The 13710-nt window shown below is 41.8% G+C and overlaps 1 protein-coding gene across 1 annotated transcript; it reads right to left on the bottom strand.

Moving 5' to 3' along the window:
• Positions 1-9607, bottom strand: LOC139743353 (uncharacterized). Its single transcript, XM_071653841.1, has 4 exons — positions 9494-9607; positions 7963-8136; positions 6038-6148; positions 1-180 (listed from the first exon to the last, which is right to left on the bottom strand). The coding sequence occupies exons 1-4, from the start codon at positions 9605-9607 to the stop codon at positions 1-3; spliced, it is 579 nt and encodes a 192-aa protein (XP_071509942.1).
• Positions 9608-13710: the final 4103 nt, after the last annotated feature.

Below are 13710 nucleotides of genomic sequence, written 5' to 3' on the forward strand. Positions count from 1 at the left end.
CTACTGATCGTTTCCTGTGTAGGTGGGTAGGACACGATCAGTGAAGAATTCATTGGACTTCACAGGCGGGTACTTGTTACTACCGTCCACGCACTCGATCACGGTTTCGTCGTCAGGCTTTCCGAAGAATCCAATGGACTGCCGGGCCTTGGTGTAATCGTAGCGAACAACGCGATGAGGCTTTAGGAGAGAACAGGCACGTACACATGAGAAACGAGGATCATTGTCACAACAGACTGCACCAGACAACTGAAAAGGGATACATCAACAGGACTGCCAACTTCTGCAGATCAAAAACATGCTGTTGCACAGAAAAAAAAATAAGTGAAGCAAACATAAACACATTTGAGGCAAGTAATGTTTTCGTTAAAAAGAATGATAAAAACGACCTATGTCAAGTACATTGTATGCTACTTCAAATTGCAGAAAACCCCCACATAACTAATCGATTTTGCTGACGAACCCCTCCCCCATGAAGAAATCAATTCACTGCTTCATCTCCTTCACTTCTTCATCATCCCTTGTTCTTTTGTTGTTGTTTTTTCTCCACGTCACGAAGTAGATTGAAAAATCGCGCTACTTATGGGAGAAAACGAATACTAGTAGTCGTTTCCTGATCACGGGCACTGACAGGCGATTGCATTGTGGATCTCAGCATCCATTCTATAAAATGTTTAATGATAAAACATCAGCTTTACAATGTGTGTGAAGGCCTTTAACCCATTACCGATCGCACCCGCCGTTTTGACAGGTGTATAGCCTATCACACGTATACTCTCTAAAAAAAAATCGAGTGAAAATTTTCACTCTAAAAAGAGTGAATACAAAAAAGAGTGAATTTCGAGTGAAATTGGAGTGAATTTTGAGTGAAAATGCTCATTTTCACTCATTTTGGAGTGACGTCAGGGATCACTCGAAGATTTTGGAGTGATCCATGAGGTCACTCCAAAATGAGTGAAAATGAACATTTTCACTCAAAATTCACTCCAATTTCACTCGAAATTCACTCTTTTTTGTATTCACTCTTTTTAGAGTGAAAATTTTCACTCGATTTTTTTTAGAGAGATACCATCTACACCTATGGTTCATTATTGGAATTCCCCACTGAGTCAATGCATGAGCAATGAGATTAGTATGGAAGCTTGAAGATGCCCAGATAATCAACTTTTCATGTCGACATCGATGAGGAAATAATTATAATCACATGAGAAGATCTCGAATCTTGTCATCTCCACATCCTGTATAACAGACGATCAGATGAGAAGATCTTAGATCCCATCATGTCTGCATCTTGTATCATATACTGGGATACAATGGGTGAGTAGATCAGATGATCTTTGAAGGTGGAGGTTTGCATGGTGGTGTCGATAATGAAGATTGAGTTTTACGGTTCACCATGTGGTAAGTCCTGAAAAGGACTGTTGGAAGAGGAGATGGTAGATAGAGTGAAGAGGGAGAGGTGAGATAGATAGTATAAAGCGAGAGTAGAGGTATTCTTTCTTGAAAATGTGCACATCCTGAGAAGGACTGTGAACCAGAAGAGAGTGCGAAGAGAGCAGATGACAAATATTGTATCGCGTCATGTCTACATCTCGTGGAGCGGATGATTAGATGACAAGATCTCGGATTTGAATGCTAGTAATTATGGTGATATCCTTTTCAAGAGGTGATGATCTTAGATGTCGCCATGTCTACATACGCACGGAGGGATGATTAGATGCTAAGATCTCGGATTTTGCCTAAAATCTCGTCATGTCTTCCATCCTTTGGATTAAGGATCATGCAGAAGATATTTCATTGAACACGGTCGACCGGACTTTACGTCGTCGCGACAAAGGACGTCGTTGTCGCTCCTAAATCGCATTCTCCAAGCGACCCGCGTTCACCGCCTCCAAAGTTGTCTTCGCACGCTCGGGGAGCGCCTGCCATCCGGAAGTCGCGATTCAATGTCAGTACATTTCTGTTACAGCCATCCGATAAACTGGAATCGCACCCTCGAAACTGAACTCCGGATAAACATTTTGTACTCAATGATATGAGTTGTGGCAAGCCATACAGGTTAACGTCGTCCCATACGCATATAGGTTATAACCTATTAATACTAGTATATCATTATATAGCATAATATAGCATTATAATGCTGTATGTTATGTGATAATTCAATTAGTTTTATGTATGTCAAGGTTAACGACGCGAATAATTAGTCAACAGAATTGAAAGGTTGTTAACATTTGATGTGTGGAATGAATTCATCCACTCTTGGACAAATGTATTCTCAAGGTTAGAGCTCAGAGAGGTTCTGCATACATGAATGTTTGGTTCCGTTGTGTAAATTCACCGCAATGAAATCAATGTACTTATACGTTACTCCATCTCCTCCGATATACTTTATTTTGGATGGTCAAACAGCCAAATAGACGAGTGAGTTAGTTCAAGTGATAACACACTGTGACACATGATAAGGTGACGAGATGCGGACCTCATCATGGCTACATCCCTTAGAAGAGATGATCAGATGACCAAATCAATCTCGCCTCCTAAACATCCATACGACATAGATGATTGTATGACAAGATCTCGGAGCTTGCCGGATAATGTCTACACCCTGTTGGAGACATCTTTCAGACTGGATGTCGACATGACGAGTTGGTTATCTAAACATCTGTGAGGCACATTAAAGCTTTAATAGTTATTGATTCAGGGCACCATATATCTCCAAGCATCAAGCACAAGTGAAGAATTTTATTGCAAAATAAGCTGAGCCCCATTTCAAAGTAAGGCCATCATCAGATGGAGCAGAATTGACTAGATTTACCGATATTGTTCATGTGATACTTTACCTGGATGACTGAGAACATTCACAGACATATCTTAAACCAATTTGGCAAAGATTGCCTAGATTTGGTGAGGAATTATGAGAAAGCGTCGAGGAAATTAGCCGACTATAGGAATCATCTTCGGTTCAACCTGCGTTGTCTTCATTCGGATGTTACACCTCGGAGCTTATGGATTAAACCATTAGTGAAGGGATACAAAGCGGGAAAAATCATCGCCAAGGCACAGAAAGGATTACTTAATGAACGGGTCCGTCAAACTATTTTCACAATCGACTCTTTGGAAAATAAAGTGAGTAAGTTATCAGATGATTTGTATAACCGATTGCCAACAGACATCTATGAGCAAGTGTCGCAGCTTTCAACGCAGTCGCAGCTGTCCCAACATCGGAAGTCAAAAGAAAGACAACAGCAAAAGTTCACGAGATTGTTGAATACACAGCGTTCTAGATGTGATACGGACAAGGATTGGAGAAAGAAGGGTAAACTGCATCTGAAAGAGGATTCCAAAGATAAATGGGTCAAGAACCTTTCTAGTAGACCCTTAAGCGCAGCGGAAAAGGACATTCTCGGGAAAGGCTTGAACTTCTCGGTAGCACCAGACCGCATACCTTACGCAGAATTCATAACTGCGACTGAGTCAACAATCAGGAACAACAAACTACAGGCTTCGGCAGCAGAGGAATTACGAATTCGGGTGTCAGCTTGTTTAGTGACTGCCAAAATGCCAAACTCCAACCTTTCACGTGCAAAGAGAGAGGCTGTCAAAACACTAAGCAAGGAGGAAAACATCATTATCTTGCCAGCAGACAAGCAGATGCACTGTGGTATTAGACAAGACGGACTACGATGGCAAAGTGAATGAGCTACTGAGCGACACAAAAACATACGAACTTCTCAGGCGTGACCCCTCTACTGGCTACAAGAAGAGAGTGATTGACATTCTGCAACAATTACAGAGATCGGAAGTCATTGAAAAGGCCTTGTACTACAGACTGTACCCAGGTGACTCGATACCCAAATTCTATGGACTGCCGAAAATTCACAAAGAGAACACACCTCTACGACCAATTGTGAGTAGCATAGACTCCGTCACTTACAATGTAGCAAAGCACCTTGCATACATAATAGGACCACTTGTTGGGAATTCTGACCACCACATCATCAACTCCGAAAATTTTGTTGACAAAATCAAGGACATTCGGCTAGAGAAGGGACAGACAATAACATCGTATGACGTAAGTGCTCTATTCACGTGCGTTCCACCCGACGAAGCAGTACAAGTGGTCAGAGAATTTCTAGTGGAGAACACATCATTAAGTGACAGGACGAAGCTCAGCCCGGACCAAGTCTGTTCCTTATTGGAGCTGTGCCTGAATACCACTTATTTTGTGTACAATGGCCGTTTCTACAGACAGTGTCATGGTTGTGCAATGGGCTCGCCAGTGTCCCCAATAGTGGTAAACCTGTTTATGGAACGGTTTGAACGCCAGGCTCTACATTCGTACACTGGAATCTCACCAACATACTGGTTCCGTTACGTAGATGATACGTGGGTAAAAATCAGGGAAGACCAACTGGATTCCTTCTTTGACCACATCAACAAGGTGAATAAGTACATCAAGTTCACACAAGAGAGAGAGCAAAAGAGGGAAAACTCGCTTTTCTGGATTGCCTGGTCAATATTCAGAGTGACGGTACGCTACACACATCAGTCTATAGGAAAGAAACACACACGGATCAGTACCTTTCCTTTGATTCGCATCACCCCCTGGTCCACAAGCTAGGGGTAATCAAAACCCTACTCCACCGGGCAGATATCATCTGTTCTGATGAGGACACGAAAATCAAGGAAAACAGGCACGTTAAAGAGGCACTCAGCGCATGTGGATACAACGGTTGGACATTCGAGAAGGCAGTTCATAAATCCAAACCAAGACACAAGGACAAACCGAACCAAAGCAAGACAACGACAGAAAAGCGGAGGTACAACGTGACGGTTCCCTATGTTTCCGGACTTTCAGAGAAAATCCGTAGAATCTTCAGCAAACATCATATTTCTGTCTCTTTCAAGCCTATTCTTCACACTGAGACAGAAGTTAGTCCATCCTAAGGACAAGACCCCGAAGGACCAACAAAACAACGTGGTCTATGCTATCCAATGCAAGGATGATGAATGTGATGAGCTATACATAGGAGAGACAAAGCAGACCTTGGCCAAACGTATGTACCAGCACAGACGAGCTAGCTCGTCTGGATGTGGAGACTCTGCCGTATACTCCCATCTGAACAGCAGTAACCACACCTTTGACAACAAGGACGTAGTCATCTTAGATCGCGAGGCACGGTGGTTCGAGAGGGGAGTCAAAGAGTCCATCTACGTTAAAAGGGAGGAGCCATCCCTAAACCGAGGAGGGGGCCTGAGACACAACCTAGCCGGAGCCTACAACCCGGCGGTTCGGAAGATTCCTCGGCGCTTTCCGAAATTCCCCGACCCTGTTACGGGTCAACAACCAATTGCCGCCAAAGATCAGTCGGCCTGATGAAGCGTCCCGGAGCGGACGCGAAACGTCGCTACTCCAAATTACAAGTAAGTCCAGTTGACTAGATTTACCGATATTGTTCAAGCAGAATTAAACCTTTTCAGTAATACTCACTTGTGGCAACAAGGAACATTATAGAAGACATGATTAGAACTATCCTGTATTTTCCTATTACTTTATTTTTTAACAGCCTTAATCACAAAGATCTAATCTTAACAAGAATGGAGTCAGCTCGTTTTGCGATAAAACTCTTCGAGTATAAACCGATTCGGGTTCGTTGAGGGCAGCAGACAATTTGATTTGTGGCACTGGGCGCAGCCATTAGCTCAATTTGCGGTGTCCCAGCCTACCCCCCCCCCCCCCTCCCCCACCCCCGGAAACATGTTTATCGCGCACTTTTAGCAGGAGTATGCGCACTTGCTACAAAGGTTCGCGCACTAAGCAAGCGTTCGTGCACTCAGTACGAGACGCCTATTGGCTAAAACAACCATGCATCAGTTTTTCATTCCGTGCGCGTGCTAATGTAGGGAGGGGGTGGGGGGAGGGGGGGGGGGGGGTCGGACGGGACACCGCAGTAATGGCGCTGCCCATGCCGATAATACACAAACCGCCTCACTGAATCGGTCTATAAGACATAGTCTACATTTGGCATGAGCTTACAGTAGCTTTGAGAATGTCTGCGGTCCAGCGCTGTAGAAGATCTCCGATGTTCAGGACGATGGAGCCCTTCAGAGGATCAGCTTTCATCCAGTCACCGTCACGATCTCGCACCTGGTTTACCATGAAGAACAAAGCATATTATACGTGGCCCTGACTTGCAAAATTCATTCTATGTCGCCAGATCAGGTTTCATGAGTTACGGTCACATTACGAAGGAGAAAATACAAGTACTCGATCGAACAAAGCAAAACAAAACAGATTCATGTATAACCCATCAGGAATCGAAATTCCCAATCGATTTCAATAACTGAATAGCTGTCGCAAAAATAAGCGATTTAGCAAACAAGTGATAACAAATATCTGCCAATAAGTTGGTTGTTTATGGAAGAACTTTTCTCTTACTAAACCTTATATGCAATTGTTCTTGTATTGCCTATGATTTTCTTTTATTTTTGCTTGGATTCTTTTTTATTTTTTTATTCCGGACACTTTGTGAACTCTATACCTCAAAAGCAACAAGACCGAATCACGTGAAATTGTCCGTGATCATGTCAGGTGTTGTTAATGTCTAATTGTTGTTGGCTTTTTTTTTTTTGTTACGCCCTTACTATTAAATACCGATCGCCCCTGTTTTACTATAATTACATAATTATCATTTTCATTCAACCCAGAGGACAGTGGGTTCCCGTCATCGGTACATTACTCCGAACCTGCATCGGTGGTAAGTAGCAAGTGTACTTGCCTAACTATACTGAGTCGCAAAAGTTAAAGGCATTATTTGCCAAATTTTAAAGATGAAAGAAAAACCCAGCGCATTAGTGCTCCAAAATAGTTCTAAAATGTGAGATCGGAATATATGTAACCAATGTAAAAATCTTAATCATTATAACAACTATTAAGTATTGTTGAATATAAAAAATGTGAACAATAGTAATGTAACACCTTTATTTTAGTTGATGTATTCTTCGATGGCGTAATCGGTGTTACATTGGTATTAAACGTTTTCTCGACGCTCCAAAGAAAGGACCAAGAGACCAGTTCATTTACCATGTGCAATCCAGGCTCTTTATTTATTCGAAGAAATGTTCACTTCGGAATATGACAGCAATTATGATAACGGTGATAATATCCCAGGCGACGATGGAATATGCCAGATTTAACAGATACAGTATTTGATGTAATAGGTGTAATAGGTGCTCCCTATCCGACGGCCATATATTGCCCCTAAAGAGGGATGGCAAGGGAGACCAACGCTTTATGTGTCTTTACCTCAAGAGGGTGAAAGAGAGAACTCTTTTCCAAAAGCACATGGTCACTTTTATAATACATCTATACTCGAAGGAAGGGCTTAATCTACAATATTCAAATGTTCAAAATAGAGGGATTCAGATTATAATAAAATAAAGGAGTAGGTTAATAATGACCACTGTCAATCCATGGGTCACTGACACCAGTGACTCACATTTTACATGATGGGGATGATGGGGGGAGAAACTTAGCACTGGTAGACAATGGAGACAGGTTATCCAGAAATGTTTATGGGAGAGGTTAGGCTCCTAGGGAGGTAGGGTGTGTGGACTGACCACAGGATGTGATGACCAATCGGGTTGGACAAAATTCTGAGAATAGCAATGAATGAGTTTTCCATCATGTCTGTAGTGGTTGAAGCTTGGGTTTGCAGCAACAACACCCCTACATTTGATATATTACAGTAACAATAAAATTGTTTCTAGATTAAACCATCTACAGTTATGATTTAGTGAGAAAAATAGTAGTATATCCTGATATTTTAGGCTTTATTTTGAAATTTTTATATGGTAGGATGTTTTGTTATACAACTGATCTAAATATATGAAAATGATATAACTCGAACATTTTTTTGAATCACTGCTCCCACTGTTAAACAGTGCCTTTAAGTCATGTACCTCCAGCCCTGGGGAACCCTGAAACAGCAGGGTGATCCCTCCATAGTCCGTGTGCTCTCCACACCGCAGCTGGCGCTCCTTCACCACAGACACCGCGGGGTAGTACAGGGTGCGCAGGATGCTGTTATTGCTGTCAGTTCCGAGACCTTCGTAGAATTTGAGAAAGAAATTTTCCTGCGGAAAATGAAGAAGACATACTGCCCGATGGATTACTTCTGCCATTCACTTCATTTCATCTATTATGTAATATATTATGTAATCATGAACTGTCACTGGATACCTCGGTGAGAAATATTTTGTCATGCCTCATTATGCTGATCAATGATCCAGGTGAACTAATTTTGTGTAAGCCTTTAGTGAAAGCAGACAAACCTCTCCTTTCCCTTTCTCCTTTCTACTATCCTATCTCTACGCAAGTAATCCCCTTTCTATTCTTTCTATGTGTATTATGTACGAGAGCTGCACGCAAATCAAGCCTACTGTATTATTCATTGTACGGTTGTATTGCTGATAGTTTCTGCTATACATTGTGTAAAGGCAATGACGAAAAAATATTTTCTTAGCCACTGATGTTTATGTATATGTATGGCTCCAACAATGTATGAATATATACATGTGCATGTATGTTCATGTACAATGATGATACAGGAATCAATAACTGGAAATCAAATCAAATAAAATCACTAATTTTGTTGGTTACATTTTGTAATCTTAGGTTGCGCTGTTTACGTCTCATAACAGTTAAATGCGACTGTACACGTGTGAAAAGGTGATGACCGTGAGCAATGGGGTTTTCAATATACAGTGTAATTGTATAACAATTTGCAATACTGCGAAACAAGGTGTAATGATAGAGCGTTGGCATTTAATGCCATTGCTCTATCAGACAGCCCTTCCATTATCAATGCCAAAGCACTGTCAGATAAACATATTTAACTGTTCCAGGAGTACGTTTGTACCATGACATATCCATGACCCTCACTCAACAGCAATCGTCTGCAGAGCAAAATGTCTCGGAGCATTTGTTGCGGAACATTTGTTGCGGAGCATATTTTTGTTGCATAGCATTGTGGCTGAGCATTTGTCGCTCTTTACGGAGCAATTGTCAGCGGAGCATAATACACAGTCATAATGTCAGCAGAGATATTATGTCGTGTTACAATTTATAAACCTACGTCGAGAGTGACATCGTGGAAAAAGTATCTCTTGACGTCAGACGACGCTTGGTGGGATTATGGCCTCTGTTTAAAGTCAAATCTTATCCTCTATTCCCAATTAACCATAACAATTATCATGTCTACACAGGCTAGATAATCATCAAGGAAAAGCACTTACTCTTCCAAGAGAAAAATATCGTCTGCTTTTACCACACGTTGTAAGTATTGTTAGAAGGCACAAATGTCCTCGAACGAGAAGGAAAAAAAAGACTCGTATTTGTTTCCTTCAGAATTCCCGCCTTCTCTGTATTTTGAGTATCAATACGCCGGCACAATCATGCTGAAAGTTAGAAGAACTTTGTTGGAGTACGTACCTCCAGATTCAGCCCACGAGCAATGACGATCAGTAGGCGCTCATGGAGTTGCACGCATTGGTCCCAGAAGTCATAAATAGACGTTCGTAGTCCTGGAACCTCCTTGTCGGGCATGTACTATAAAATGAGTTATATCAAAGATCAATAGCTCTTCGGTTATATACAACATATTATCTTATACACTTACACACATATTATAACACATGTCAGTAGTTTACTTTTCCACCGAAAAAAAGCTCAAAGTTCAATTTCATTTCATTTCATTTTCATCAAATAAACAGAGAAATTATAAACAATGTATAAGTGGAACATTTATGTAATAACTGCAAAAGAGTAGATTAACAAAATACATGTGAAAATGAGTACCAAATGAAAAAAAAACCCATTATGGTACCTTTAAAAAAGTAATTATATACACATTCCTATGGTACCAGTCCAGGATTAAGGATAAGAATGGACATGGGGGGTCCCACTCGAAAGCAAAGCTTGTACGATATAGGCCCCTTAAAAATAAGACAGCGAACGATGAATTAAAATCTACAAACCGATATAAAACAAGATCAAACAAACCATGGGCGTCACCAGGGGGGTGCGTTGGGTGCGAACGCACCCCCTTCAGATCCTTAAAAAAAAAAAAAAAAAAAAAAAAATCAGTCTGCGAGCGACCTCAACGCCGGACGCTAAATAATTATTCTTTTCTATTTTTTATATTTTGCACCAGGGACCAAAAAAATAAAAAAAAATAAAAAAAAAAAACGTGGGCAAAAACAATTCGCACCCCTGGTTCTGGCAGCAATGATTTTATACATATCTACTAGTATTCTATACAGTGTTTACTATCTATCGACCGTACTGTACATCCGTACGATACGGAGCAGGGGATGCTCTAAAGTGCAGATTTTGGACATCCTTCCCCCGCTTGGTCACTTCGACGCCACCTCGCTGGTCATACCTCCCCCAGTCACGGACTTAAACCGACACCCTTGACTACCAGTGGCGGATCCAGGGGGAGGGGCGCACCGGGCGTCCCCCCCCCCCCCTCTTAATTTCCAAAGCGAAAAAATATAGCTTCAAACGGCAGTTTTTGGACTGTAAAATGTCAAAATTTTCAAGCTCGCTCGTTCCTCTCGCTCGCATTTAGTCGTAATGCCATTCTCCTGAAGTTGCTGCCAGTAATTACCGGCAGTTGCGCCCGGTGCGCCCCCCCCCCCCTTAATTTCCAAAGCGAAAAATATTCCTACAAACGGCAGTTTGGGGACTGTAAAATGTCACAATTTTCAAGCTCGCTCGCTCCGCTCGCTCGCATTTAAATTCTCCTGATATTGCTGCCAGTACTTGCCAACAGTTGCGCCCGGTGCGCCCCCCCCCCCCCCCCCCTTAATGTCTAAAGCAAAAAACAGATATAGCTTCAAACAGCAGTTTTGGGACTGTAAAATGTCAAATTTTTCAAGCTCGCTCTCTTCGCTCGCTCGCATTGAATCGTTATGCAGTTCACCTGATGTTGCTGCCAGTAATTGCCAGCAGTTGCGCCCGGTGCGCCCCCCCCCCCCCCCCCTTGATTTCCAAAGCGAAAAAATATGGCTCTAAGAACGGCAGTTTTTGAACTGTAAAATGTAAAATTTTCAAGCTCGCTCTCTTCGCTCGCTCGCATTTAATCGTTATGCAATTCACCTGCACTGCAAAAAGTCCGGTGTTAAATATGAAACACCGAGCTGGTGTTAAATTTCCGGTGCTCATTCATGGTGTTAGATTAACACCTTCGGGTGTCATTTCAAAATTTAAAATTGTTTTTTGAATAGTTTCTTAGTTACTGCACTTCTTGTTAATTTTGAACTTCAACAAGACGATAAAGAATTTACTGATAAAGTACTTGATTTTTGACAAATTGTGTAAACACATTTACACCACAGTAACACCAGTTGGTGTGGTCCCCTATTGAAGCTGGACGGGTGTTATACCATTGAAATTAACACCACCAATATCAAGTCAACACTATGCGGTGTCATTACTGAATTAACTCTAGCGCAGTGTCAAAAAATTTCACCAGCCACAGTGTCACTGTCAAATTAACACCACGAAGTGCCAGGTGAACACTTTTAACACCGTCACAATACATTTTCTACACCTATGGGTGTGGTCCTCTATTGAAGTTTGATCGGTGTTAGATTTAACACCCATGGTGTTAAATCTAACACCGATTTTTTACAGTGTGATGTTGCTGCCAGTAATTGCCAGCAGTTCCGCCCGGTGCCCCCCCCCCCCCCCTCAATTTCCAAAGCGAAAAAATATGGCTAAGAACGGCAGTTTTTGGACTGTAAAATGTAAAATTTTCAAGCTCGCTCGTTCCGCTCGCTCGCTTGTAATCGTTATGCTCTCCTGATATTGCTGCCAGTAATTGCCAGCAGTTGCGCAAAATATGGCTCCAAATGGCAGTTTGGGGACTGTTGTCACGTGGGTTTACTCAAATAAGGATAACTTCACACATGCCATGTACAGTTACCTCTCAAGGTTTATTTCCAATAAAATTCGATTCACACACAAAAGAATTATTTGACCAGTCAATCCATTTCTATAACAAACTCGTCCGGTCAAATCTCTAAATTCCAAAAATTGACCCAATGTAAGAGTCAATATCAAAATCTCACTTTTACTGTTTAAAACTGCATCAACCCCTTAGAAAATAAACACGTCAGTTGACACTGTCTTGACCTCAAACCATTCCACTCAGAGGTCACTGACCTAACCTCAAGTGTCCTCACTTAAAGAAATTCAAACTCAATTCACAAATTAACATCGCTTTGCTTAAATTCCTTCTCATGTATACAGGTCATATGTAATGCTGTTTCTGTTAAACAAATAAGTTTGGCTTTAACTCTGGTCCACAGCAAGTCCTGAGCTGACTTGACTCTGTGCGACCTCTCTGATTCTGAGTCAATCCAAATTTACCAAGATGTCCAGGTCCTAATCTCACCTGACATCTAAAACTCTAGGCTCTTCACGTCGCGCTATCTATATCGTGCCCACCCAACAGGGCTACCACAACTCAATTGACAGTCCTGAATTGACTTGTCCTGAAAATTTGCTAATTCTGGCTCAGAATCACTGCCACATCTTACTTCATAATCTCATTCAGGTCTTAAACCCAATCATCACACTCTAAAGCCACATTCTCCATTGATTTACCTGAAACAGACTTGACCTGAATGCATTATGCATATTATAATTCAACTCAATAATGACCAATGTTACATCTGGGAATTTTGGTACCGGTATTTCATACTTATTTAAACCACCTGAAAATTTCACAACAACCTGGGTCTCAATAGGTACAAATCAAATATATCTCGGTGTATTCGAGTGTATCGCATCTCACTGCTAGTCTTTGAAAGTTTGTCAGATTTTTGCAGTTACTCCTGCCTCTCCAATGCGAATGTGTATCGAATGTATACATTACCATGATCTGGCTTCTGTAAGTCTATGGACGTGTCCACTAGTCTCGCTAACTGACGATGTAACCACGCGACTCTCCCTACCAACGCGAGGTGGCTATCGCGATAATTCGTCTGACCTCACATGCACGTTGTCTCAGCAACATGGAGACTCAAGGCCATGCAGTCCCAGCTTAAGTGCATCACCCAAACTCCAGTCCAGTCCGTAGTGCGACACGGAAACTTCTGTTCCGTCCTTAGTGCCATCGATGGTGACCAAAATTTGCTCGAATACAGCTACAAACTGCAAAACCAGCTCCAACTCTGCTGGCAGGTTAGCAGCTTTCCTCAACCCAGTGCAGTAGTTTACAGCTGCTTAAATTAAACTTCTCAGAGAAATTACTGCGTGTTGCAAAGTAGTAAATGTACCGTACAGGTGTGACAGCTCTGGAGAACTCTGTCCACTCAACATGGCAGCTAGGGTGTGTCTGACTCCTTCTAATACACTCCTCTACCAACGTACAACCAAATGGCCAACCTCAAACCAGCCAAAACCAGTTCTCAATACACCTGCATTACCAAGTCTCTATACTGTGTAGTGTGTACTTCACTACACGGACATACAGGTTTCAATCATTATCATGTTAATTAGTTTCACCATCAATGGCACTTGAGCATGTTCACCATCAATGGCACTATACTCATACACAATACAGGTGTTTACTCCTGGTTGCAATCCAATAAACATGTGTTTGACATACTAATCTTATCAATTTATTAAAGATAAGC

This window comes from Diadema antillarum, unplaced genomic scaffold, assembly GCF_040938485.1.
Source record: "Diadema antillarum isolate AM-2024a unplaced genomic scaffold, OU_Dant_1.0 seq00001071_RagTag, whole genome shotgun sequence".
NCBI lineage: Eukaryota > Metazoa > Echinodermata > Echinoidea > Diadematoida > Diadematidae > Diadema > Diadema antillarum.

Excerpts from the sequence above, each read along its gene's own strand:
- LOC139743353 (XM_071653841.1), bottom strand. The coding sequence starts at position 9,607 with ATGCCCGACAAGGAGGTTCCAGGACTACGAACGTCTATTTATGACTTC. Across the intron at positions 8,137-9,493 it reads CTCGTGGGCTGAATCTGGAG|GAAAATTTCTTTCTCAAATT; the intron begins GTACGTACTCCA and ends CATTTTCCGCAG. Across the intron at positions 181-6,037 it reads CAGACATTCTCAAAGCTACT|CCTCATCGCGTTGTTCGCTA; the intron begins GTAAGCTCATGC and ends TCTCTCCTAAAG.